General features: G+C 41.5%; 1 protein-coding gene across 4 annotated transcripts in view; it reads left to right on the top strand.

Moving 5' to 3' along the window:
* The first annotated feature begins 1,250 nt into the window (after positions 1-1,250).
* Positions 1,251-24,053, top strand: part of DSP (desmoplakin) — a 39,799-nt gene continuing 16,996 nt past the window's right edge. Inside the window, exons 1-12 of one of the 4 annotated variants that reach the window (XM_080582733.1) lie at positions 1,251-1,871; positions 10,268-10,370; positions 12,121-12,269; positions 12,625-12,799; positions 15,471-15,599; positions 16,749-16,799; positions 17,776-17,937; positions 18,877-18,981; positions 20,214-20,309; positions 20,844-20,969; positions 21,853-22,005; positions 23,514-23,668. In XM_080582733.1, coding sequence (XP_080438859.1) covers positions 1,687-1,871; positions 10,268-10,370; positions 12,121-12,269; positions 12,625-12,799; positions 15,471-15,599; positions 16,749-16,799; positions 17,776-17,937; positions 18,877-18,981; positions 20,214-20,309; positions 20,844-20,969; positions 21,853-22,005; positions 23,514-23,668 — 1,589 coding nt within the window. In that variant the 5' untranslated portion in view covers positions 1,251-1,686. Of the gene's footprint in view, positions 1,878-10,267; positions 10,371-12,120; positions 12,270-12,624; positions 12,800-15,470; positions 15,600-16,748; positions 16,800-17,775; positions 17,938-18,876; positions 18,982-20,213; positions 20,310-20,843; positions 20,970-21,852; positions 22,006-23,513; positions 23,669-24,053 lie in introns of all 4 variants that reach the window. The other 3 variants (XM_080582732.1, XM_080582734.1, XM_080582735.1) reach the window with 3 other exon arrangements.

Below are 24,053 nucleotides of genomic sequence, written 5' to 3'. Positions count from 1 at the left end.
TGCTGTGCCCACCACCACCTCCAGCAGGAGGCCAGGTTCTCATTCATTCATTCATTTCAGTTTCAGTGGCATTGCAAAGAACTGCTCTCTTTCAGTTCTTTTTTCTTTTTTTGAATAGTTCAGAAAATCTCGTCCTTTGGTACATTTGTGCTGTTTTTGTTTACTGTTCTGTGGTCTGTCGCTCAGATCTAAAATACCAGGAAAATACTCAGTGCAGGAAAGACAGAAATGGGCCCAAGAACTTAAGGATGATGCGAGCTGCTTGTGATCTCCTACACATTTCAAAACTAACAGCACGTGTTGTTGCAGAGCATTGGGTGACTTACATGACCGGTTGGCTTTACCATACTTTGGGACGAATGCCTTGGGATTATCTCAGTAAAGCTTGGCAGCTTTATTTGTGGGTGACTGCTACTTAAAATCTGACCACCTTTCCTCTGCCTTCTAACACCATGGTCAAGTGGCCAGAACAGCTGAGGTAATTTAGTACAGTTAAGAAATTGTTCCTAATTGACCCTTGAGACTAAGCCAGTAGTCTATTAGTCTGTGGCTGAGAATGAATGAACCACTCGGTATCCTATGGCAAACTGCCTTTGCTGACACACTGCACGCACAAAATATTAAAACTCTTTTGTCTCTAGCAACTGGCGCTTATTTCTTTTTCCTTTCCTTTTCCTTTTTCTTTTTCTTTTTCACTTTTTAAGAGTAAAGCTTAACTTTTAGGCACCAAAAAAGCTTGCTAAGTGAAAAAGTCAGTTAAAAACCCGTTTCTTGATGCCCTCTTTCACAGTCACAGATACAGCACGATACAAGTCAAACGTTTCATTCATTGATGTGCAAGTTTCAGGACAGTTGTAGAAATGGATTGGGCTTGGAATATGGACAGTGTTCCCAGCTGTGGGACTCTGTGTGTCTGTGGGACTCTGTGTGTCTGTGAATTGATGAAAAATAATTTATACTACCTTCCTAACGAGCATGTGGTAAGAGCTTAGGGCTGGGGGGATATGGCTGCTGACTGTGGACCAGAGTCATCCTCGATGTAACCGTGCTGATGTAACTGCTGCTGCCTTTTTTGGGTGCAAGGTGCCTTCTGGAGTTGTAGGAGGCTGGGTGTGTTGTAGCCCCCTGTCCCGGCCATCCTCAATGCAGTGCTGTGGGAGGCTGGGCGGTGCCTGGAGGTCTGTCTGAAAGAGGAAGGCGGCTGAGCTGACACAAATTCCATTTGAAGTTTTTAATGGTGCTCCGACCTCCACACCGAAAACTCGTGAGGGCACCCTGGCAGGTGGAAGGCCCGGCCGGGGGGCCGGGGCCACAGCATGCCGGAGGCCGGGCTAGGAAAGAGGGCAGGAGGGAGGCCGGGGCCGCTGAGGGAGGAGGAGGAGGAGGTGGCGGCTTAAAACCTCCGCCGAAAGGTGTGGCTTCGCCTTTCCTGTGCCGGCGGGGAGGGGAAGGGACGGCATCTCTGCTCTTGCCGCCGCCACTACCACCACCACCACCAGCACCTTCCGCAGCCTCGCTCGGCGGCGCCCCCCGCCCTGCACCTCGCCTCCCCGGCTCCCTGCCCTCGCCCTCCCCGGCTGCCTGCCGTCAGCTGGGGCCCTCCGGGCGGTGAATGCCGCTCCCCCCTCTGGCCCCGGCTCGTCTGTCCCCCTTGTGCCCTCCTCGCCCCGCGTCCCGCCCGCCGCCATGAGCATGAACGGCGGCTCGCACCCGCGGCTCAACACGCTGGGCCGCATGGCGCGGGCCGACTCGGGCACCGACCTGCGCTACGAGATGAGCTCCCATGTGGTGGGCGGCGGTGGCGGCGGCACCCACACGCACAAGACCTACTACTACCAGAAGACCTACGGAGGGGACTATGCCTCGGACGGGTACGGGTAGGTGCGGGAGGCTGTTGTTCATCTCCTCGTTAGGTTTGATTTTTTGGGGGGGCTCTCAGTGGGGAGGGTGATGGGGTGGAGAGCGGAGCGGAGTCTTTGTGTCTGTGCTTGACCCGACTGATCCATCCTGGCACGTAAAACAGTTTGCTGGGAGCCTGCGCCTTGTTCAGCCTCCAGTTTGGTTCGAGGCTGGGCAAGGGCGAGGCAGTCCTCCGCCTTCTGCCTCCCCTCTTGGCACCAGCGTGGTGGAGACCTTGCAGGGAAGACGCCAGCCTGCACGGTTGAAGTTTTGGCAAAGCCTTTTTGGGGCCAAGAGGTGCTCCAAATGTATGAAAACCAAGCACAGTGGTTATGAAGACCTGTCTGTGAATCCCCTTGCCAGTCGCTGAAGGAAATGACATCGGTGTCTGATAGCCACCTATACGGAACACTGCTGGCCATTAGGCTTTATTTATTTATTTATTTAACACATGGAGCGGTTCTGTTAAACCTGTAGCTCTAATTATCGATGCCACTGACTTGAGAAATGATTTGGAAGTGCCGTCATGTAATTTGTGTTAAGTTACAAGCCCTAACTTTACTGACATCCTGATCAGATTGCAGAAGGATGAGAGTTAAACACATACAGCAAGTAAACAGCAGATGAGAATTTGTAGGCTTTATGAAATAAGCATACCTGTAAGTGGCTGTTGAGAATTAGGATAACCCTAGTCAGTGCCGAGAGCTCCGTTTAGGTGTTTCAGATCTGTTGCCAGAGGACCACTGAACGCAGGACATAACTTGCATTCTACCTATGTTTGTTTATTACTTTGCACAGTTCTTAGTTCTTCATTTCAGTCTTGGTTTGCTGTGTGCATTGTGATTAGCTGCTGCTGTAACATGGCTACCCACTGCTGCAGTCAGTATGAGAATGCCTATCTATTGAAGTATAATGAGAACAATTCAATACCTTACCAAGGGAGACTGCACATGCTAGGATTCCGAAACGCTGTAGCTGTGTTGCATTTTTGAGGGTCTGTTTTGCTAGTGGTGCTCCACTGCAAATACCTTTACTGCTTTTAAGAGACAGCCATGAAAAATAAATGGCGGAGCATGCTAATTCCTCCCTGGTCTTTTTCCAGTCTTCACTCTGGTGCAACTACAGTGGATTCACTGGTGTGCCTTCCCTATTAGTCCTGACTCTCACTAGAGGAGAAATACTTCAATTTAGCATTCTTTGGCTTCTGTTACGTATTTTAAACTAGCCCACAGTCTGTTAGGCTTTTATTTCTTTAGCTTTCAGTGGTGTCTTAGCAAGAACAGAGAGGATAGGCCTGGTGAAGAAGTTAATGATCTTCTATCAACATAGTTTCATTTATTCTCTGTAATATAATGTTCATATTTCCTTTTTGGGAAAGTGTAACTGGCAAGGATGTTACAATGAAAGTTCCCTTTCCCTTTATTCGAAGGTCTCTGCATGTTACTAACTTCCCCTGTTAATCAGATTGAAATACATATATGTATTTTACATACAATCTTCTTGTACATGTAAAGGTCTGACCATTCAAAAACATTTTGAATAAGTATTTGAAAAATGTATGTGCTTGCACATTACTGAGTTGCACAGGCTTATTTTAGATTGGTGCTGATTTGAATTACAGTATGTCCCAAAGTAGAAAATGAGGGGTTTGTTGCCATTTGATGGAAAAAAAGCAGTCAAGTCTGATTTTGCACATGCGCTGTGCGCAGAAAATCCACAAAATCCTGTGCAGGTTGTGCTTGCAGGATCTTGCATCTGTTACTGTCTTGCATAGTCTGTGGAATTGGTTTTAATAACTGTGTTACGTCTGATATGTTTAGTGATACATTTTAGTGGCAGTTGCTGAATGGAAAAACTGAGGCTTCCTTTTTCAGTGGAGAAAATTACTGTACCTTAATTTTCAATGCAGTAGGATTTAGCTTAGGGTCTAGTCTTGTAAGTTTTGGGGCGTATTCTGTCAAACAAGTCTGTGCTGAGTATTACATTAGTCACAGAGCAATATAAGACGCTCCCTACCCTTAGGGCTCAGCAAGGTGCTTTTACAACATTCCCGGTTTCTTCTGGCTTGGGAACTCAGGATGAGCTTGGCCCCGAGTACAGATACTCAGCTTGACGTTGAGTCATGCACTTCTAAACTGCCAATGAATCAGTCAAATATTTATCAATGTCTTTGCTATGAGAGATAAAATCTGATGATCTGGGAGAGAAGACAAAAAGACAGCGGCAAGTTCAGCAGTTTTATTAAGACTGGGGGAGAAAAGAGGTCATAAGGTTCATGATTGCCAAGTGATACATTGCTGCAAAAACTAATTTATGCACAAGATTTGCTTAAAGGTTCATGGAACGCCAGCACCTTAAACTAGGAAAGGATCTAGAAATTCAGATCCCAAGTCTTGATGTTACTGGCAGGGACTGCCGGACAGGCTTAGAGGAAACAGGTCCAAAGCTGCATTTTTGTTCATCCGATCGTCCTCGCAGTGGTCTGCAGGGTCCTGCCCAAGATGAATCACTGTATCATGCTGGGCATGACAACTGCCCTAGTGACAAACAAAACTATAGGAAGACGGAGAGTAAAGAATGCGTCTGAACTGCCAAATGCCTGCCGTGCTCGCTAGGTATGCCCCGTGGTCGAGCCAGCACGGAAGTATCTCTTAACAGCAACTGGTAGGGCTGCACAAGATAAGAAGGAAACCAGCTTGCACCCCTCCTAACTCACCTTTTTACAGGTACCCTTCTGAGATCGGTTCCATTGCAAGCTATTCTATGTGTCTTTGAAAGCATGAAAACATTTGCCAGATGTGTTTTGGGTGGCTGTTGTTGGAGGAGCCATGTTGCCTTGTCTCCTCACCTCGCTGTGCTGGCTGGGCGCTGGGTCCTGCACCTCCCTCTTGCAGAGCTGGCGATGGGAGAGGCAGCGCAGGCTGTGCGGACGTGCCTGCAGCCCGGTGCAGCTGGCAGGCCTCGCTGCTGGTGATTCATGCCAGTGGCAGAAGTCCTGCTCAGGGGTGTGAGAATTTTCTTCAAACAGGTGTGGCAGGGCCCCTTGTGAAACCCTGCTTCCACCGAGCTCACGTGGCCTTGGCAGTTTTAAGACTTCACTGGTGCCTTTTTTTTTTTTTTTTGGCACATTTCTAAAGGGATTAAGAGCCCGATCATGCACAATGATAACCTTCAAAAGATAGCTTTATCATGTCATGGCCTATGTACATGACCTGTGCTTCCAAATATGAAGGTGTCTGAGGCTGCACTGTGCTAAAGCTGATCCTAGTAGGAGCAGAGATGCAAAGAGAAAAGCCCATTATCAAATTATTGATGTTTTCTGACAGTTGCATTCACCGTCTTTAAGGGGTAAAAAAACTCCTGTTATGTAGTAGTTTAATTTCTGGTTATATTTTTACAGATAGTTGATTGCTCACCTGTTAGCTGTTTCTCTCCAGAGATTCTCTATTTGTCATACATCTCCTGTGTGTTAAAACCAATTTTTTAATACTTGGATTTCCAGGTGCACACATGCAGCTAGCAGATGGCGGGTGCGAGGTGGCTCAGCTGATGGTGTGTGCAGCCTGCGTGCTGGAGATTTCTGTTCCAGTTCACGTTTTTCTTTTAACTCACCTAGCCTGGGCATACCGGGTAATCCCTTGATGAATCTGTTGCTTGTTCAAACAAATTTGTGTGTATGGAGGAAAAAAAAAAAGAGAGGTGCTATTGTTTTGCTTAGCTTCAGACTCTGTGTTGAGTTATGGGAGTTGCTTGATACTTTGGACCTGCAAAAAGACCTTTGTCAATGGAAAAAAATGCTTCAGATTTTTAAAAGTATAAATATTTTGTGGAGCCAAAAAAATTAAGACACTATTCTGACTTGATGTGTACCCTCTTAAATCAGATCTTTGGGCTGAGAGTATCATTTTTTTATGCTTCCAAAGCATTAAGGAATCGTGAAACAATTTCCACAGCACTGCTGGACGGATGTTCTTCTGCGTGTCCACTGCTCCTCTGGACCCTCGCTGCCCCCCAGGTGACACAGCAGCTGCTGGATGCTGAAGGAGGCAGAGACTAGAGCGGCCCCAACGTGTTTGTGTGTTTTTAGCAGAGGTAGGCAGTGATGAAGAAGAGCATAGTTGGCTTTCCTCCTCGCCTTGTGCATCCTGCATTAGCAACAGATCAGTTGGACCTGCAAGGATGGAAGTTGATTGTTTACAGAGGGTCTATCATTTATTCAGAATGTGTTGTTTGAGAAATAATGTAGCTTCTTAAATATGCTGGTGATGGTGGTAGCCACCCATGGTGTGCTTGAGGGACATAGGCACAGGTGTGCTTGAAGCACTGATTGCCACACTCACAACTCATTGTGTGGCCTTGAGGGTGTCTCTCAGTCCTGCTTAAAACAAGCAGAAATAGTTATTTCTTCTTTCTGTGGAGCAACATGTCTCACAAGCATCCACTTCACAGAGAAGTGCAAACCTAGCTCAGAAATTCAGGACTCACCAGTGTGGCGATAGCCAAGCTCGGCTCAGCAGGTATATTGCAGCAGGGAGGTGTCTCAAATACTGCCCTGTACAAAACCTGCTTGCAGCAGGGCATGGGAACAAAGCGTTTTGCCCTGACAGGGAGCAAGCCTCATGCTTCCTGTGCAGAATGATGGCAACATGATGATGCTGTCTCTTTTTGGGTGCTCTTCTGGCCGTAGAGATCTGCAGGGCCACATCTTAACATCTGTAGCCTTCCCCAAATCAAAAGTGATTTCTCTGTGTTTTGAAGTATTCTCCTAGTTTTAAAACAAAGGCACTATTCCCCTATTTGTTCCTTGAATAGTTAATGACTATTAAAATGAAGTCATTTTAATAATGAATTCAGCATTTAATAATGAATAGCATTGTTTTGAAATTCATGACTTGCCTTCAAAATATGTGTCACAGCCTAAAATTTTGAGTTGCTGGTACAAGTAGGTTACCAGCTCAGGTCTGAAGCAGTCTAGGCTGTTTGGCTCAGCCCTGTTCCACAGGGGTTGAAGATCCAAAGCAGTATGGCCATTAGTCAGGTTTGTACAAAGGTGTTTGTTTATTAGTAGCAGTCCTGGCGCTCTTGTGCTATAAGTCTGGCTAAAAGGTCCAAGCTCCAGTTGGGTCCCTTTCTGCACAGGTACGTAGAAGGGTTCAAAACACTGAAAACTATTTACAGGGTGTGCTAAATCAAGTGGAAAAACTGGCCCATTTTCACTGTGTGCAGTGTTTAGTGCAGCAGGACCCCATTCACAGATTTGAGCTTTAGATGTTGCCAGAGTTAAATCAAAATGTCATCATAGCACCAGTAGTTGTTGCAATGACCGAAATGTTACTTTATTCTCGTTCAGTTTCTTGTAAACGAGATGAAATGACAGATTACCAATAAATAGTCCTTTGTCAATCCACTAAATCTGCCTTGTGTGGGGATCATCAGGGTCCTACATCTTTCTGAGGGTCATAAATGTATTTTTATGTAGAATCTAGGCTACAAGGTTGTACTTTGAAAATTCATGTTCTTTCGTGCCTCTGCATTGTGATGCCACCTAGCATGTTCGTGGGTTAGGGTTTGCCTGAGTTTTTCTGGTCCAGTATTTTTTTTCCCCTTTATGCCGTTGTGTTGGATATGGTATACCTTTGTCTGTTTTTTTCCTTCTGCCTGCAGGTTGGATGTCTGCTTACTCTGCATTGGGGTTTCTGCTTTGATCTGCTCGTTCCCATTGAAGGCCTGTCATTTCCCCTGGCTGGGAAAGCCATTAGTTCTCCTGGTGTCATAAGCTACATTTAACAGGATACTGCCTTCTCATCCATTATCCTAGCATCAGTCTCAGTATTTTGACCAACAGTTAAAATAATTAACTAACAACAATAAAAACATTGCATACAGGGTGTTGAAAGCTACATTGTTGAACTACTGTGCTCTTTCTCATTTCAGTTTGTATTGCTCCAGCTTTGGCCATTATTTTTGGTTATGTCTTTATCTGGTAGATTGGAGAGCCTCAAACACTTTCTGCTTTCTCCTTGTGAAGGGCCCCATGAACTCTAAACAAGGAACTTACAGATCTTCATTTGAAGATCTAATTAGGGCATACTAAAGCTTCCCAGTGCAAGTTGTTTTCTCCTCCCTTTAAATCAATTCTGTGCATCTGTATTCAACTATCTACAGCTTTCCAACTTTTTTTATTATCTGGACAATAATGTTGGATGTAGTGTTTTAATATCATTGGGATGAACACAGAGTACTTGTAATTCTGCTTTTCCTGTCTTGTAAATTATTCTAGAAATTTGATTTATTTGAAAATACCTTTTCTTCACAATTTCTTATTCTGTTAACTGGCAGTCCTTGTTTAGACCTCCTCTCAGTGTAAAGTGAACTAATTCACTATCACTAAAGTGACCTTTGAGGTCAGTTGAGTTACACTGAACTCAGCAGAGATGCACTGATTTATTACAGTAGAGGTCTGGTCCTCATCTATAGTTCCTTTGGCTTTAATGGACATCAGGTATTTGTAGCTGTCAGGAGATGATTAAAAAAGCAATTGAAGAAAACAGAAATACTCTTCTCATGTTCTAAAAAGAGAAAATTACTTGTAAGATTCCTCTCTCTTCTTTACTATGTTTCATTAATGAGGATAATTGTGGGTATAATTAATGTAAATTTTAGATGCAGTTGCATGCTTCTAGATCCAAACACAACAGCTATGCCTAAGGAGAAGGAAGGATTTTAAAAAGGAAGCTGATGGGGGAAGCCTGGCATAAAATCAGTTGTGCAATTTTCTTTAAGGTGTTTCCAAGGCATATGGGCATGCATAACACAGTACGGTGCAATATTTATGCAGCCAAAGGGTTACAGTGTAAGTGAGGAGTTGCGTGTGTACAGCTTGTTTTAAGCCACTCAGTGATTTTTCAGTCCTGTCTCTTTGTCTTGAAAGGTTTATTCCCAGGTATTGACAGAAGCAGCTTAAAAATTTGCTCAAACTTTTTCCACTTGCTCAAGAAGAGCTGGTAGGAGAACGGCAGGCTGCTGAGTGACAAACTACATGCACCGCAAAAGTGCTCTTAAAGGATGCTGGTGAACGTTTCCCTTCACTGTGGTGCTTCTTCCCAAGGACAGCTCTACTGTGTGTCATGGCTCCTTTTACTAAGTATGATCAGAGGCTGCTGAAGTCGGTTGAAAGATTGCCACTGAATCCAGGTGATGTGTTGGTTCTGCTGAGTTGGGCAGGTTTGCAAAGATAGACTTTTTGCTGTTAATGCTCTGTGGAAGACTTGGGCCTTGAGTGATTTGTAATGGAAAAGGTTACCTGCTGTGAGCACTGCAGTTAGAAAACTAGGCAAGGCTTGGAAGTGTCCTAGTTTCTTACTGTCTCTTAGTAGTGGTTTATTTTAGTTTCACTGGCAAGTGCTTGGGTTTGGGAGCTGCCTGAGCTTGCTTGGGAGCTCTGATTCCATCAGCAGGGAATGATTCCTAGCTTCAAGCACCTCACCCACATTCAGCTAGCAGTGGCTTGCTTTGGTGGCAGGGTCCCAGGATGAGCAAATGCAGGAATGGCAGCCTTCTGGCGGGATGGGTGCAAGAGATTATGTGCAAGACAACAATAATGACCCTGCTATCTACCTTGGCTTTTTCCCCCACCAGTGATTTTGGTTTGGGAGTTTACTTGGAACCCCAAAACTCCCCTTTTACTTCTTTGTAAGAAAGCAAGTACTCTGACTCCAGCTCCTACATCTGTTTTTGTAATAGCTTAAGCATCTTGTAATGCCTTTTTAAGACACTGCACTAGTCTTTTATTATTTCCACTGATAAAAGGGCCCTTCGCATATACTTGCATAGACGTTCGTATACTTGCATAGACTTGTGTGCTCGTGCGCTTGAAGAGCAGAGGAGCCTGCTTTCCTTTTACAGTCTTAAGTTCAATAGCTTGTGTGATAGCATGTATGATAACGTAATGTAAAGGTTACATTCTAATTTATGGACTCTTAAGAAAGATCATGAATAATTTATTTCTACTGTAATACTGTCAAAATTTCATTTATCAAAGCTGCAAATACCTGTATCAGAGGAAAACCTTTCTCTTAACCACATGTGAGGTTCCATCTTCTGCTCAATCCAATGGTGAAGTTACTCCATATCTGCTACTGCAGAATCATGAATCTGCTGTTGTGGAATCAGCATTGAACTGCAGCGAAGTTGTGTGTGTGTGTGTATAGGGACACACAGATCAAGCACATTCGTCTCCATGAAGCTTAACTGGATTTATTATTTCATGTCACTTCCTGTAGCTGTTGGGAATTTCTACTTCACATTTCTCTTTATGATGTGTGATTACTTTGTACTTACTTCATCTTATTCTTTCCCCCACCAACAGTCAGAATGGGACCTGTACAGTTTCCAGACGTCAGAACACCATTCAAGAGCTTTTGCAAAATTGTTCGGATTGCCTGATGCGAGCTGAACTCATAGTGCAACCTGTGAGTGCTTTTTGTTCTTAGAAAAAGTGATTTTAAATGTTACAGGGAACAAATGCTGCACTGTTATCTGAACATACAGACTGTGGTTCTTCACCTCTTTTCTGTTATATCAGCTTTTTTTCTGAGGGAGCTGCCACCTTACCCTTGGAGTGGAATAACATATATCCTTTCTAGGTGTCCTCTTCTGTCTACATTCAGTGTTCAGTAAAACTGGTTGAAATGCAGCTGGTTAAGAAAAGGGAGCCTTTTGATTAAAAAAAAACAAACCAAACAAACAAACAAACCCCAATCACCACTACCAACAAAACTCCCTTCAGATTCTACTCCATCTTTTTTTTTTTTTTCAGTTTTAGGCCAACAGTTGCTAATAATGTTATAGCCACTTAACACTCTCTTAGTGTATCCTGTAAAATATCGGCAGCATTTTCTGAGCCATAATGAACCTGAACCACCATCAGAAAAACCTTCACTACATTTATTTTTCTAGTTGATTGCTAAAGAAGTGCTTGAAATTAGATTAAAATCTTGTTGGCTGTTTGATCTGAAATACGTACAGATAACCTTTGCTGTGTACTACACAAACCCATTGTGGCTGGGGATGGGTTACTCATTGACACCAGTGCCAGTCCTGGCCAATGTGGAATGTCCTTGGTTCCTGCTGAAGTCAAAGGAAGCGTAGGGTGGTGGGCATATCCTGCTGTTGAGGCTACAGAAATCCAGAATCCATTCGCAGTTCTTGTAGTAGAAGTGATTTAATGCACACTTCTTGACCCTCTGTAGACAGAAAATTCCTTCAGGAATGAACACTGTGGTTAGCAGTTTATTTCCTTTTCAGAGGTACAGAATGTGTGAGTATGTTTATATAAAAATCAATGCCATAGTAAATACTGCCTCTTGTTAAGGATTAATATTATTCCAGTGAAGTTAAAAGGAAGCAATGTTTAGTTACAGCATGGTGCCACAACGTACATTGCTTGTTTTTTTCTTTTTTTTTTTTTTTCCTGAGGGACAAAGTAATGAAGCCCATCATCATTCTCTTTGCAAAATCAAACCACAGCTGGATTACTTTTAGCTTATCATGGGTGTGTCAGTGCAAGATGAGATCAAAAAGCCTTGTCTTCCTGCTGGAACCACCATGACCATGCTGGTCCACTGCACTGAGAAGACACACAGAGAATTTACATAGAACTTTGGATTATGAGATGGGATGCAAAAAAATGTGACTATGCAAGGAGTTAGTCCCAGGCAGATGGGGTGCATTCTGCATTTTGCAAGGAGAGGAGCTGTGGCTGTGACTCTTAGAATCTCGGAGAAACTTCTGTAAAATCAGGAGCAATATTCGCCAGCTCCAGCAAGGACAGTGTGTCTGCTTCTTGAGTGTCTTCTTCTAAACACAAAAGTTGTTCCTGCTATGTAAGATCTTAAAAATTCAGCACACTGAGTGCATCCTTGGCTCCACTGAAATAAAACTCCATCAGGACCTGTTATTCTTTATGGAAATGTTTTGTTGGTATTATATTTTAATAACTTCCTTGTGTATTTTATTCATAATAATGACTTTCAAATTACTATGAATCATTTATTAAATGGCCTTCTGCCAGGTAAAACTGTCAATGGGCGACCTAGCAGTTGAAACCTCTTATACTTCTTAAAAATAGTTGGTCCTCATAACATCTCTGTAAATAATCACTGTATAAGCTTCAGATTGTTTTATTTAATCTCCACCTCTTTTTATTTTTTTTAATTTTAGGAATTGAAATATGGGGATGGTGTCCAGATTAGAGGGAACAGAGATCTGGAAGAATGTTTTGCACAGGCAAATGACCAAATGGACATCCTTGATGGGCTGATCAGGGAGCTAAGGCAGATGAACCAGCCCTGTGAAATGTATCAGAAGAGGTACTGGAAGGCCCTAAGGAAGGGCTGGGGGAGGGAATGTGACAGATAAAATTCTGTGGTGTCTGGAGTGCTCACATTCTCTGGTGTTGCAGGCTGTGGCAGAAATCAATAAGGTGGGATGAAATCAGTTTGTTTTGGGCATGCTAACATGGAGAAAGGCTGTGCAGTGGTTTATCACAGAATTTCACGTCCTGGTTGTCCCTGTGAAATTTCAGTCACTGTATTTTTTCCACAGCCTATGCTATCAGCATTTCTTTCTGAATACCTGATGATTCAGCAGGAGATATGAATTGTGTTGTTCCCATGTTTTCTGTGTGTTTTCCTCATAGAAACCAACTGTCACCTTTCCTTTCAGGCTGCTTCAACTTCAAGAGCAAATGCGTGCCCTATACAAAGCTATCAGTGTTCCCCGCGCCAGGAGGGCCAGCTCCAAAGGTGGTGGTTGCTACTCCTCTCAGAGTGGTTCAGGCTGGGATGAGTATACGAAACGTGTCACAAGTGAATGTTTGAACTGGATGAGACAGCAGAAGGTAAATTTCTCCAAAACCTAAAGACAATGCTCAGACCTAATTTTGCTGATGAATGTCACCTTGCATGCAATAATGTTCTGACTGCCACTAGAACATTAAAAGTACAAATAAATGGTAGTAGATTGTTCCAAGTTCTTCCCCCCCCTCCTTTTTTCCCTCTTATATTTGCAGCATTGTACATATAGTGAGTTTCCACTGAAATACAAAAATGGATTTTGGAGTCTTTTGCAGGGGAAAAGAGTGGAAGTCAAATTTGAAAACAAAAACAAGACACAGCTGTTAACAAAAGGCATTGGCATGTTTGTGTTAGAGATTATTACGTTCAATATTTCCTTCCTTCCTTCCTTCCTTCCACAGATTTCCTTTATGCTTCATATTTATTTTAACCCTTTTAACAGATAAGACCAGCTTCACAGATCTAACCATTGTCCAGTATTTTGCAGTTGTCCTCCCTCTAATCTATCCTTATCACAATGGGATCCAGAAGGTACAGTTGATTGCCACAGGACTAGACTTTCATAAGTCAGCTTCAGCATTTTCATGTGTATCTGTTGCATGCACAGAATAAATTTGACTATCCACAGCTGTTGATGGTGTAACCTGGAGTAGAAACACACACTCAGAGCTTGTAGTGCTCTTGTGCTGCTGGGGTGGAAGTTCTGTGTTTGTAGTTGGAGAGCACTTTAACAGACAGGTAGGGGAGAAAGAACAAGGAGGCCCAAGTTACAATTTGCTGACTCCCTGTAATTTGAAATTGCATTATTTTTCTCTCTCTTTATTAGGTTGTTGCTTAGTGATTCTGTCATTGTTACCTGCATGTGGTGTTTACCAGGTGGCTTCTATGCAAACCAGATGAGCAGGGGAGAGCTCTGTACAGTTTCCATACTTCTATGTGAGTGCCAGTTGTAGTCTAGTGTTCCAGTGCCCTCCCATATCGTGGCATATTTTAGAGGAAGAGGAAGTGGAGATGCACTTGAGTGCTAACATTTACAGACATTGTGCCAGTAAAGCAACAGCAGGTATGATTGCACTTCACATACTGTGGGAGAGCAGGCTATTTGTTAGACCTGCCATGGTTTGAGGAGTGATGTTGGACAGACACTGGGCCTTCTTCCAGTGATGAAAGATGAGGAACATGTACCTCCCAGAGATGCCACATGCCTCCCAGCTGAGACACCCCTCGCTAAGCATAGGAAGCATAAGCAAGCTGTGTTCACGCACAATAGCTCCTATGAAAGCAAAAGGATCATTGTCTCTCCCCTTCAGTCCATAAAGCAAAGTGGAGGTGAGGCCAGTAAGTGCTTAGCCTCCTATTGGGCTTTTGAGTTTTTTATATATATATATATTTATTTATTTATTGCGAAGTTCAAAATAAATTTTCCCTATACCTTTTCTTTCCACTGTTTGTCACGATCTGCTCACATTGGGGCTGAGATAACATTCCTTCTAGTAACATGATGAGATGTTAAACAGTCTGAGCAGCTGTGTTTTTCTGCTGGTGTTTGTGTGTCTTCTATACCTGGATAGTTCGCTGACAGGAGAATCAGCTGGTAGGAAGGTTTGTCAAATTTCCATTGCAGAGTTAGGGAAGGTGAACTGAAATTCAGACAGCCTTTGTTCACATATTGGCAGTCATCCAAGATTGCTGCTGTTGCTACAGTCTAGCTAGACTGTGTAAATATAATGAGAAGGGTCAAAGTCCTGTAACTTTTAGATGTCTGAATGTAAAACATTTCATTTCTTGGAATATTTTCAGTCTTGCCTTTGAACCCTTTTGCTTGAGTGTAGTTCAGGCTTTGTTGACATCTGTTGACTCAGAGATTTGGCTTCAGGCTGGTAATTATTAAATTCAGTCCCAACCCAGGAATAAGATTTCGAATTCTCTACGGTGTGCGTGTGCACAATGGCATTCGTACAGAGATGGATTATGATTGTGTCTTCACAGCATAAAAGGTGCTTTGGAATTTGAGGAATTGGGTTGTGAATTCAGTGGAATTTTATATTTGCAAATAATGAAACAGAGAACTGCAGTCAGATAGTTTTCAAGTTAGTAATTATCCAGTTGTATTACTGTTCTTTCTAAGGCTGTTCCTAGAGATTTGTACTGAGCATCCTATAATAAATGTTGCCAAAATGCAAAACAAACATATTCTATAGCCCTTTCAGTTTATCTAATACATTGGTAGGCTTCTTTTTTTTTTTTTTTCTTCATTTAGTTGGACTACGTTTAACTGAAGTCAGTGAAGCTGCATGGGTGTAATTAAAATGGAATGTAGTATACTGGGCTACAGAACTGTGCATTTTCACATGAGTTGCATGAGTAGCGTCACAATTTGTTTTCAGAGTGATAAGAATGTAACTGTACTATAGAACGTAAGAGCACAGTTTAGTCCAAAGTAAACATGAAATACACTACTGAGTGTGCTTCATCTTGTCTAATTTTAAGCAACTTAAATATTTTCTCTACTTTGTTTCTTCTACTTTAGAAGCCTGTCACACAGTTTAAGCAAGGGCAATTTTAAGAAATTTTTAACCCCTGATCTGAATTTCCCTTTGTTTAGTTTTACTCTTTATTGTATGGTCACATTTCTTTCAATTCAATTCCTTGATGCTCTGATGTAGATGATGTCTTTTTGGAAATGAAAGTACAAATACTGTCTCTTTTTCCTAGTCTGAAATGGAGCTAGTGAAATGGGGGTTTGATGCAGCGTCCATTGAGCAACAGATTAGTGACCATAGGAGAACTCATAATGCCATTGGAGACTATCGCTGGCACTTGGACAAAGTCAAAACAGACCTGGTAATTACTGTCTTCCCTTATACATTGCTTAATCTAGATTTGTGTCCTTGGCTTGCCAGTGTTTGACTACAGCAAGTAATGCTGATCAGCTCAGCTTCTCTTCAGAAAACACTGATGTCATAATAACTGCTTTCCACCCTAGTATTTATTATTTCATGATTATTCAGTGTTCTGCTTCTTTCCCCAGAATTTTATAATGAGAATTTAGTAGTTATTTAACATTTTGTTGTTGTGTACCTGGCAAATAAATATCAGGATATTTTTGGTGAGAAGAATGGCTAAGAATGATTGTTCTCACTTACTTATGTTAAAACAAGAAAGTGAAAGGATAATGTGAGTAAAATACAGCCTTGAGTAATGAGGGAGTTTTTGTGAAAAAAGACCAAACTCTGGGCTAAATTTAGGGCTTTTTTTTTTTTTTTTCCTCCCTCCCTTCTGAGGCTTCTGGTCCAGTCTGGGTTTTGTGATTGGAATAAAGAAGTCAGTGAAAGTGCAGTGGTTAACCTCTGCTGTCACCCTAACAACTAGATATTGGAGGAATATTTACTTCATCTCCATTCTTTTCTGTTAATTCCTCAAATGGGCGAGGGGGGAGAGAGTTGGATCTAAAGAAAAGGGATTCAGTTCTGAAGCTTAGTTTTCTCAGGCAAGCTGAAAAGCTGAAGGGTTGTTATTTTCTTTTCCCTTCTGTTTATAAGAAAGTTAATAATATAGCCCTATCAAACACTAGTTCCAAGGTTGTGCAGGTTCCAAGTTAAAGAAATGGGAATAAAAATTGGAGCATGCTGCTCAGGATCATAGTTTATATTACTCCACAGTCTTCATAAAGCTAGCTCTAGGGCTAGGTGGTTCCCCACAAGCTATCTAGGAGTTTGGTAAAGAGATCCAATTTTGGAAGCTGTTTTTGTGTTACAGGGGTTATGTTCAACCTGGCTTATAACATTGTCATGAGAAATAAGTTTGTCCAAGCCTTGGTTTTATACTTCTGGCCCTCCAGTGGTACAGATCTGCTGCTCACCGATGTACCTTGCAGGCATTTCCAAAATATCACATGAAATTATAATATCATGGTACTGGCACTGTAAAGGAAGTACCCACAAAAAGGCAACTCATAGAAGGCACGCTAAATATTTGCTGTCTCTGTTTCAGCGTGAGAAGGCTGCGGTTCATCAGCTGGAGGAAGAATACGAAGGACTGCTGGTGAGCACAAGATATGTTCATATCTGATACCCTCAATGATAAATGCTTTTTGTTTTCTTAGCACTGGTGTGATAGTCAAGGGACACTTCAAGCTTCAACAAAATGATAGATGCATGTAAAACTAATTCCATTCAGGAGTGTTTTGTCGTTTAGATGAGACTTAGTTTGAGGCATGAATTTGAGATTAATTCATTACCTGGTTTATAATTGACTTACCAGGAAGTTTCTAGTTTGCAGTGGGTAAAGGAGGTTGGTCACTAAGCAGGTGAAGAGTAGAACTCTACCTCCTTAATGGGAGTGGATGTAGCAGTAGAGTTAGTCTATATTAGAAGCTTAAAAAATGACTCAAAGCTGTGTTTAGAACCAAATCTTGTTTAGGGCTGTGCATCTTGTCCATGTTGGGTCTTCATGTAAAACACTGAGAATCTTGTGCAGATAGTAGATGTAACCCTTAGAATTGGAAGCTGCTTCCTGTACACGTTTCAAATAACAGGATATTTATTATCGTGTAAGGACAGAGAAGGAATCTTTTCATGAAGCATCATCTGCGCAAAAGGTGCTGCTACAACATCAAGGATATACTGTCAGCAGCAAATGCGAGTAAAAGTGATGTTAAATGTTCAGTCATTTTCTTGTATTTTCCCCTATGTCTTTTTGCTTGCTTGCCTACATGTCTGCTACGCTTGTGTTTGAAATGGCTTTAGGAAGCTGGTGACTTCAGATTCCCATTATTTTTTAAATCCAGGCACGTTATCCACTGTCCATTGCCAACAGGTTTCATAGCTCTGTAGATCAAGGCATGTTATCCACTATCCATTGCCTATAGGTTTTATAGCTGTGTGGTTTGGAATGTTATTCTTAGTTCAAAAAAAACCAAAACACCATAAATATGCATGCTATGCTTTTGTCTACCCCTTCTCCACCCAGCACAGGCTTTTCTGTGTTTATTGCTTCTCATCTCTGGAATTCCTTGCAGAAATACTCGTTTGAGAGAATGGATCAGCTCCGTCAATTCCAGAACCTCATCCAAGCCACCAGCAGAGAGATCATGTGGATCAATGACTGTGAGGAAGAGGAGCTTCTCTACGACTGGAGTGACAGGAACACAGATATCGCTAGGAAGCAGGAGGCCTTCTCTGTAAGACAGCACAACCTCCTCCTGCTTTCTGTGGACTCTCTTTTGGCATATTGAGGGAGAACAGGGCAGGCATTTCTTCTCTCTAAGTACCTTTTTTTTTTTTTTTTTTTGTCAAAACACTGTTGGATTAAGTACTGTGTGACAACCTTTTGAATCAAGATTGTACATGAACTGGAAGATTGTGCTCAATCAACCACTTGTGGATTCTTTTGACCTTGGAAACTGACCTTATCAGTACAGTTCACTGAGAACCAGTAATCACATGTAGCTTGTGCACAAAGTCATTCTGTTGACATGCTAAAGTAGGGGACTTGAATCAAGCAGTTCAGTTCTCCCTGTTACGACTACTCAGGGGCTAGGGATCTCTGTATGTGGTACTGATCTCTTCACCAGGAAGTAGGGCTATGCTGGAGGGAATTGCTCTCTTCCCATGATGGTCTTGCCAGCAACACATTGAGAGCACTGTCAGAGGTGGTTTGCACTGCTCCTTCTTGTCTTCTGTGGTTACAAAAGGAAATTGAGCATGTGTGTTTCTTAAGCCTATGTTGGAGCTGATTACCAAAGTAAAAAAGGAATGAAAGTTCACACCATTAAGGGGATTCTCTAAATGTATTTTTTTATTTATTTATTTTTAAGTTCAATTGTTCTGGATGTTGCAAGATGCAATCATTCTTGCATCCATCATTCCTTTTTGAGAGGAAAGGCTAAATTTTGCATGCTTTTCTCTGTGAAGCATCAAGTCTAGAGACTAGAACTGAAATGACTACATTCTTTGATTCTGCTGTCTTCATATTTAGCTTCAGTGCACAGAGTAGAATTAATATTTAAAGTTAGCAGGGATAATTTCACAGAGTCATAACTATCTGGAAAATTTTAAGTAAATTATTCTAAGCACCGTGCCTTTGGAGGCTAGTTTAATGCTGTGTTTTGGTTGTTTAGAAACGTATGAGTGAACTGGAGCTTAAAGAAAAAGAACTCAACAAGCTAAAGCAGGAAAGTGACCAGCTAGTTCTCAACCAGCACCCTGCTTCAGACAAAATTGAGGTGAGTTAGACTTATGTGATTTAACTTGCTCCTTTAGTTGCTATGTGGGAAAACTTCTCAGTGGAAGTCCACAAACGAAATGCTGCATTTAGACCTGAGAAGGATTTGCTTGCCAAAAATCATTTCCCTTTTCATCCAGCTGTATGAACTGCTCTAATAAACATTACTACCTTCCTCTGCAAACCTGGCCGCAACTACTGCAGCCTTCTTAACAGCTTGGGGGAGATCTCATTGCTACCAAATTTGATGATAGATGTATATAAAAATTAATACAGGGGCTTAGGGACTTGTCTAAATATATTGAAATTGCTGTACCTCATGTGAGTTAACTTCAGTGCAGCAGAATTTATAGTAGGAAGGCATGTCATTCTTCTTCTGTTATCTTAGAAGGCATGTTTTGAAGATAGCCACACCCTTTGAAAGTTTATGTTTAATCTGGGTGCAAATACTTTCTGCAACTGAAATTCACAGTGCATTTCTACAGCTTAGCCAAGATATTTTTGCTATCATGGCTTGTTATATGTTTACATTTCAATTACAAAGGCTGTAACGATTTGGAAAATCTCATCCTATTAGGATATGCTGTAGTTGTAGTTTTAAGTGTGCATAAGAACCCTGAAGCTGAAAGAAGCTAATAGGAAAAAATGAGTTCTTTCCACTTTTCAACGCGTTTACTTTGTAATTTGTTATCATGTTGTGTAGGATCACCATTCATAATTCCCTCTGTGGTCCTTTTCTGCCTTAAAGGAAAGATCCTTGTAAGCTCCAGCAGTGAAGTAATAAGTTGTGTGTACTTTTCTGAAGAACTTGCATAAGGAGTATGTGAGAAGTTCTGATTTAAAAGTAGCCATCATAAGCAATTGTGTTTGACCCTGCTCCTTGGAAGGAGAACATGACAATTCGCAATTGAAATACTTTATTTGCACTACTATTTTATGCATTTCACCCCTTTGCTCATGAACTTCAGGCTTTATGTTGATCAGACAAAATTCACATCATGAACAAATTTCTCTCCACATCCCACAAACGTGTATTTGACTCTCTTCAGTTAGGTAGACACTTAAAAGTTGGGGAACTATTTGCATGAGTTGCATTATTCTGGTGTGCATGAATTTGTTTTAGCAGACATTTCATTTGCATTTATGTAAAGCATAAATAATTGTACTTGAGTGTAGGTATGGGAGAGAGATCACTGTGAAGATCTGAGTTCTGTATATTTTTATTTTTCTTAGGCCTACATGGATACGTTACAAACTCAGTGGAGCTGGATCCTTCAGATTACCAAATGCATTGATGTACATCTGAAAGAGAATGCAGCTTACTTTCAGGTGAGTAGTGATGTGGAGAATTCACACTTACTTTGAATTATACTGAATTATACTAGATAAACATTCATGAATTATTAATTTAATAAAAACCCTTCGTATTTAAGCAGGTTTTTTTTAAAGAATTTGCAAATTTCAAAAAGCTCATTTCACTTGCTAGGATTATTGAGTAACAAAAAACTGTATTCGCTGTTTTCAATGTGTAAGAATTTCCAGGGCTATCAACACACGCTGAAGTAAGAGCTTTCAGAATTTAGTTTATGGATTGTGAATGTGATGAATGGTTCATAGGAGATCTGTCATGTTCTTTACTACTTTTGTTAAAAGTGGGAATCCCACCACAGGTATTTTTCCTGTGTCAAAATCTTCCTAAATCTATGCACAATTAGACATAATACAGTGTTATCGTGCTGTTGAAAATGCTACTGTTCTGGCAGATGTGAACTGGGATTTCTCATTGAAGGAATTCAGTATTTTTTAGTGGACATTTTTGTGAGAGATGTGTGCAACTGAAATCACGTCCCTTTTTTCTTGTAGTTCTTTGAAGAGGCCCAAGCCACAGAGTGTTATCTGAAGAATTTACAAGACTCCATCAGAAAGAAGTTCATGTGTGATAAGAGCATGTCACTGCAATGCTTGCTGGAGCAGATCAAAGAGTTGGAGGTACTGTTCCACGCAACTCACAGGTTATGTTCTGTCTTGCATGGAAATCGGTTGCCCTCTTCAGATACCAAATATTAAGCCATGTGTACTGCAATGGTGATAAACAGTACTGCGTGAACTTGAAATGTTAATGGTATGTTCATGCCCATTTCTTAGGATAGCCTACAAATGGATCAGTGTTACTTAAACTGTGCAATATTGTTTGGGAACTGTTGATTTTTTTATTTTATTTTACTTTATTTTAAACCTGGAATGAGCCTACCAAATTTCAAAGCTTCTGACCTTCTAACAAATTAAAAAAATGAAAGATTAGTGTTCATAGGTGGTAGAATAGATTTTTGCCTCAAAGGATAAGTGCATTTAATAAATGATTCATCATCATGTTATTTTATATCTCTGTAGTCTCTTTGAAAGGACTGAACTCAAGGGTTTTTTTGTTTGTTTTTAGCAATTTGCTCAGCAAGAGTTAGCTCCTGCAATTCCAAATTGAATATATATGAAGAAAAATAGGTCAGTGATATAAAGGGCAATTGATGAAGTCAGGGTTGAGAGTGTAGTTGCTATTTTTTTTAACATTAATATTACAATAATTCTTTATATTTATTCCTGTTTCTTACACCTCATTTTAACCATCTTACAGATCTGTATGAAGAACAACATAGTCTTTTCTGGAGTTGTGAAGATATTTATTTTGTTGTTTCTCTTCTCTTTTTTTTTTTTAAAACTGCAGTTTCACATTATAGGCCTAAGACTCATCCCACTGGAGCTAAAGGAAGTTTTGCCTACAGTGAGCTCCAGATGTATGCTTCTTGTAATAAACCAGTGGGAGCTAAATGTGGTTTATTTTCAGAATGAGTTTTTAACATACAATTAATCTTTGCAGAATGAACGGGAGAGAATTCTTGAATACAAGAGGCAAGTGCAGAGTTTGGTGAATAAATCCAAGAAGATTGTGCAGCTGAAGCCACGTAACCCAGACTACCGGAGTAACAAGCCCATTATCCTTAAGGCTTTGTGTGACTACAAACAAGATCTGGTAATGTGTTCTCCTTTTGGCTGAAATGAACATCAAGTAAACTAAAACATGGCAAATGATTTAGTAATCAAGCTACTGAGTTGATAGGTGTAACATTTTTGTCTGCTTTTGGTCAGCATTTGAGTTTCTTCAGGACAAAAAAACAAACTTGGATTCTCATACATTGTTTGAGTATGTCTAGTCAAAATGATTATTATTATTTCAGTTTAAATAGCATTATGTCTAGTCAAAATGATTATTATTATTCCAGTTTAAATGACATTAGCATTCATGGTTCAAATTAGCACAAGAAAGGCTCATTATTAATAGGGTTAAAATTGTTATACAGATGCTTCCCAGCATCTTTCCCTGTTCTTTCATCATTTTCTTTAAGTCAGCACTTCATCTGACAAAAGGTGGGGGAATGTCCAATCGGTCATTTGCATACCCAGCTCTTTGCAGGGAGGAATATGAAGTTAATGATGGTGGTTTCTTCCTCTTTGGTACTGGAGATGCTCGGGTTTATTTCTGCGTTGTTTCTTAACACCATGCTTAGGTGCATTTTCTGCTTACGTGCTCTTTGTCTGCTCTTTTTCTTTGCTGTTTCCCAATTACCTAGTTTTCCTGCTCTTTATCTGTAAAACCTGTTTTACCTGATTCACTAGGTTGCACTCCTATAGTGACACTGACCATTGTGATTTGTGTTTACAGTCTGGGGTTTGTGCTGTGCTCTGTACCACATTTTATTCTGCAATCACAGAAGCACACAAAGTAACTACTTGTTGCTACTGTAAGCAAAGCTAAACAAATTTAGTCAGTGGTTACCTGGCTGCTTGGCAATTGTCCTCACAGTTAAACAAGCTAAAATCTGCTCAGGTGAAGGTAAGCCCAGACAAATCCAGAGATCCTGCATGGTTAGGTCAAAGCAAAGCCTGTGGCCTTTTGCTAGTAATGTCAAAAATTTGCTGGCCGTAGAGGTGTGATGCAGTGAGGGACTCCTGTCATGATAAATGACAGGAGGAGCTTTCCCCTCTTGGATGCATGTGGGTTGTAAGCTGCACCATGACCACACCCGTGGCCTCAGGGTGTCAGAATTTCTGGCAGATGTGGCTAGTGGATCTAGCTCTGCAGCACTTGCTCCCAGTCCCTTCACAAGTATGGATGCATCCTTTTGCTTCCATCTTGCTGTGGGGTGGCTTACGGACATAAATGATTGCGTAGCTTACAGTGCCCATGTGTCCACTCTGTATGTCATGGCAAGCCCCAAGTCTGATGATCAGCTGGCGACTGCCTAGTGTTCTGTGGCTCCCACTTGGACTTCCAGGATTTTCTTTTCATGGAAACCAGATTCAGGGGGAATGGGTTAATCTCTACTGATCTTGTGCACTAATACAAAGCCACGATTCACACCTGCACCTGGCAGCTGTGAAGCATTCCCGATTCTGTGATCTACATGCATCTTTCTTTTCTCCTAGAAACCCCATCTTGCTTAACTAAAGGAAAAAAATGTTCTTCTGCATTTCTTACAGAAAACAGTGCGCAAAGGAGATGAATGCATCCTGAAGGACAATAATGAACGCAGCAAGTGGTTAGTGACTGGCCCTGGAGGAGTGGATATGCTGGTGCCATCTGTTAGTCTTATCATCCCACCACCCAATCCATTAGCAGTGGATCTTGCTACAAAGTGAGTTGCTGCCTGGGTTTGCGCATATGCTGCTGGGTGTAGATACGGTTTGCTTAAAATAGCAGCCGACCACAAAGCTCAGTCTGTGTCCTAATCATAGTGCCACTCACCTTTATAGGGTGGGGAGTTAAGGATTAGACTCTTGACTTGAGAAAGATGTGAAACTTGCTGGAAACTAGGATGGGATTTAAAAATATTTAAAACTTAACTTTAACAAGGCTTTTTTCATCCCTGGTAACGTGTGCTGCCTTAAAGTTGTCTCTAACTGCCGTAGGTTAGAACAGGCACAAGGCTCTGTAAATGTGCAAGACATCAGCTTGACGCCAACAGTAATAGGAACACACTTCTTATAGCCACTTTGTGTAAGGGTACTCGGTGTAGAAAA

Source organism: Anser brachyrhynchus, assembly GCF_964034855.1.
Source record: "Anser brachyrhynchus genome assembly, chromosome: 2".
Lineage (NCBI taxonomy): Eukaryota > Metazoa > Chordata > Aves > Anseriformes > Anatidae > Anser > Anser brachyrhynchus.
The sequence above is the reverse complement of the archived record's forward strand: the minus strand, read 5'-3'. Positions and strand labels throughout refer to the sequence as shown.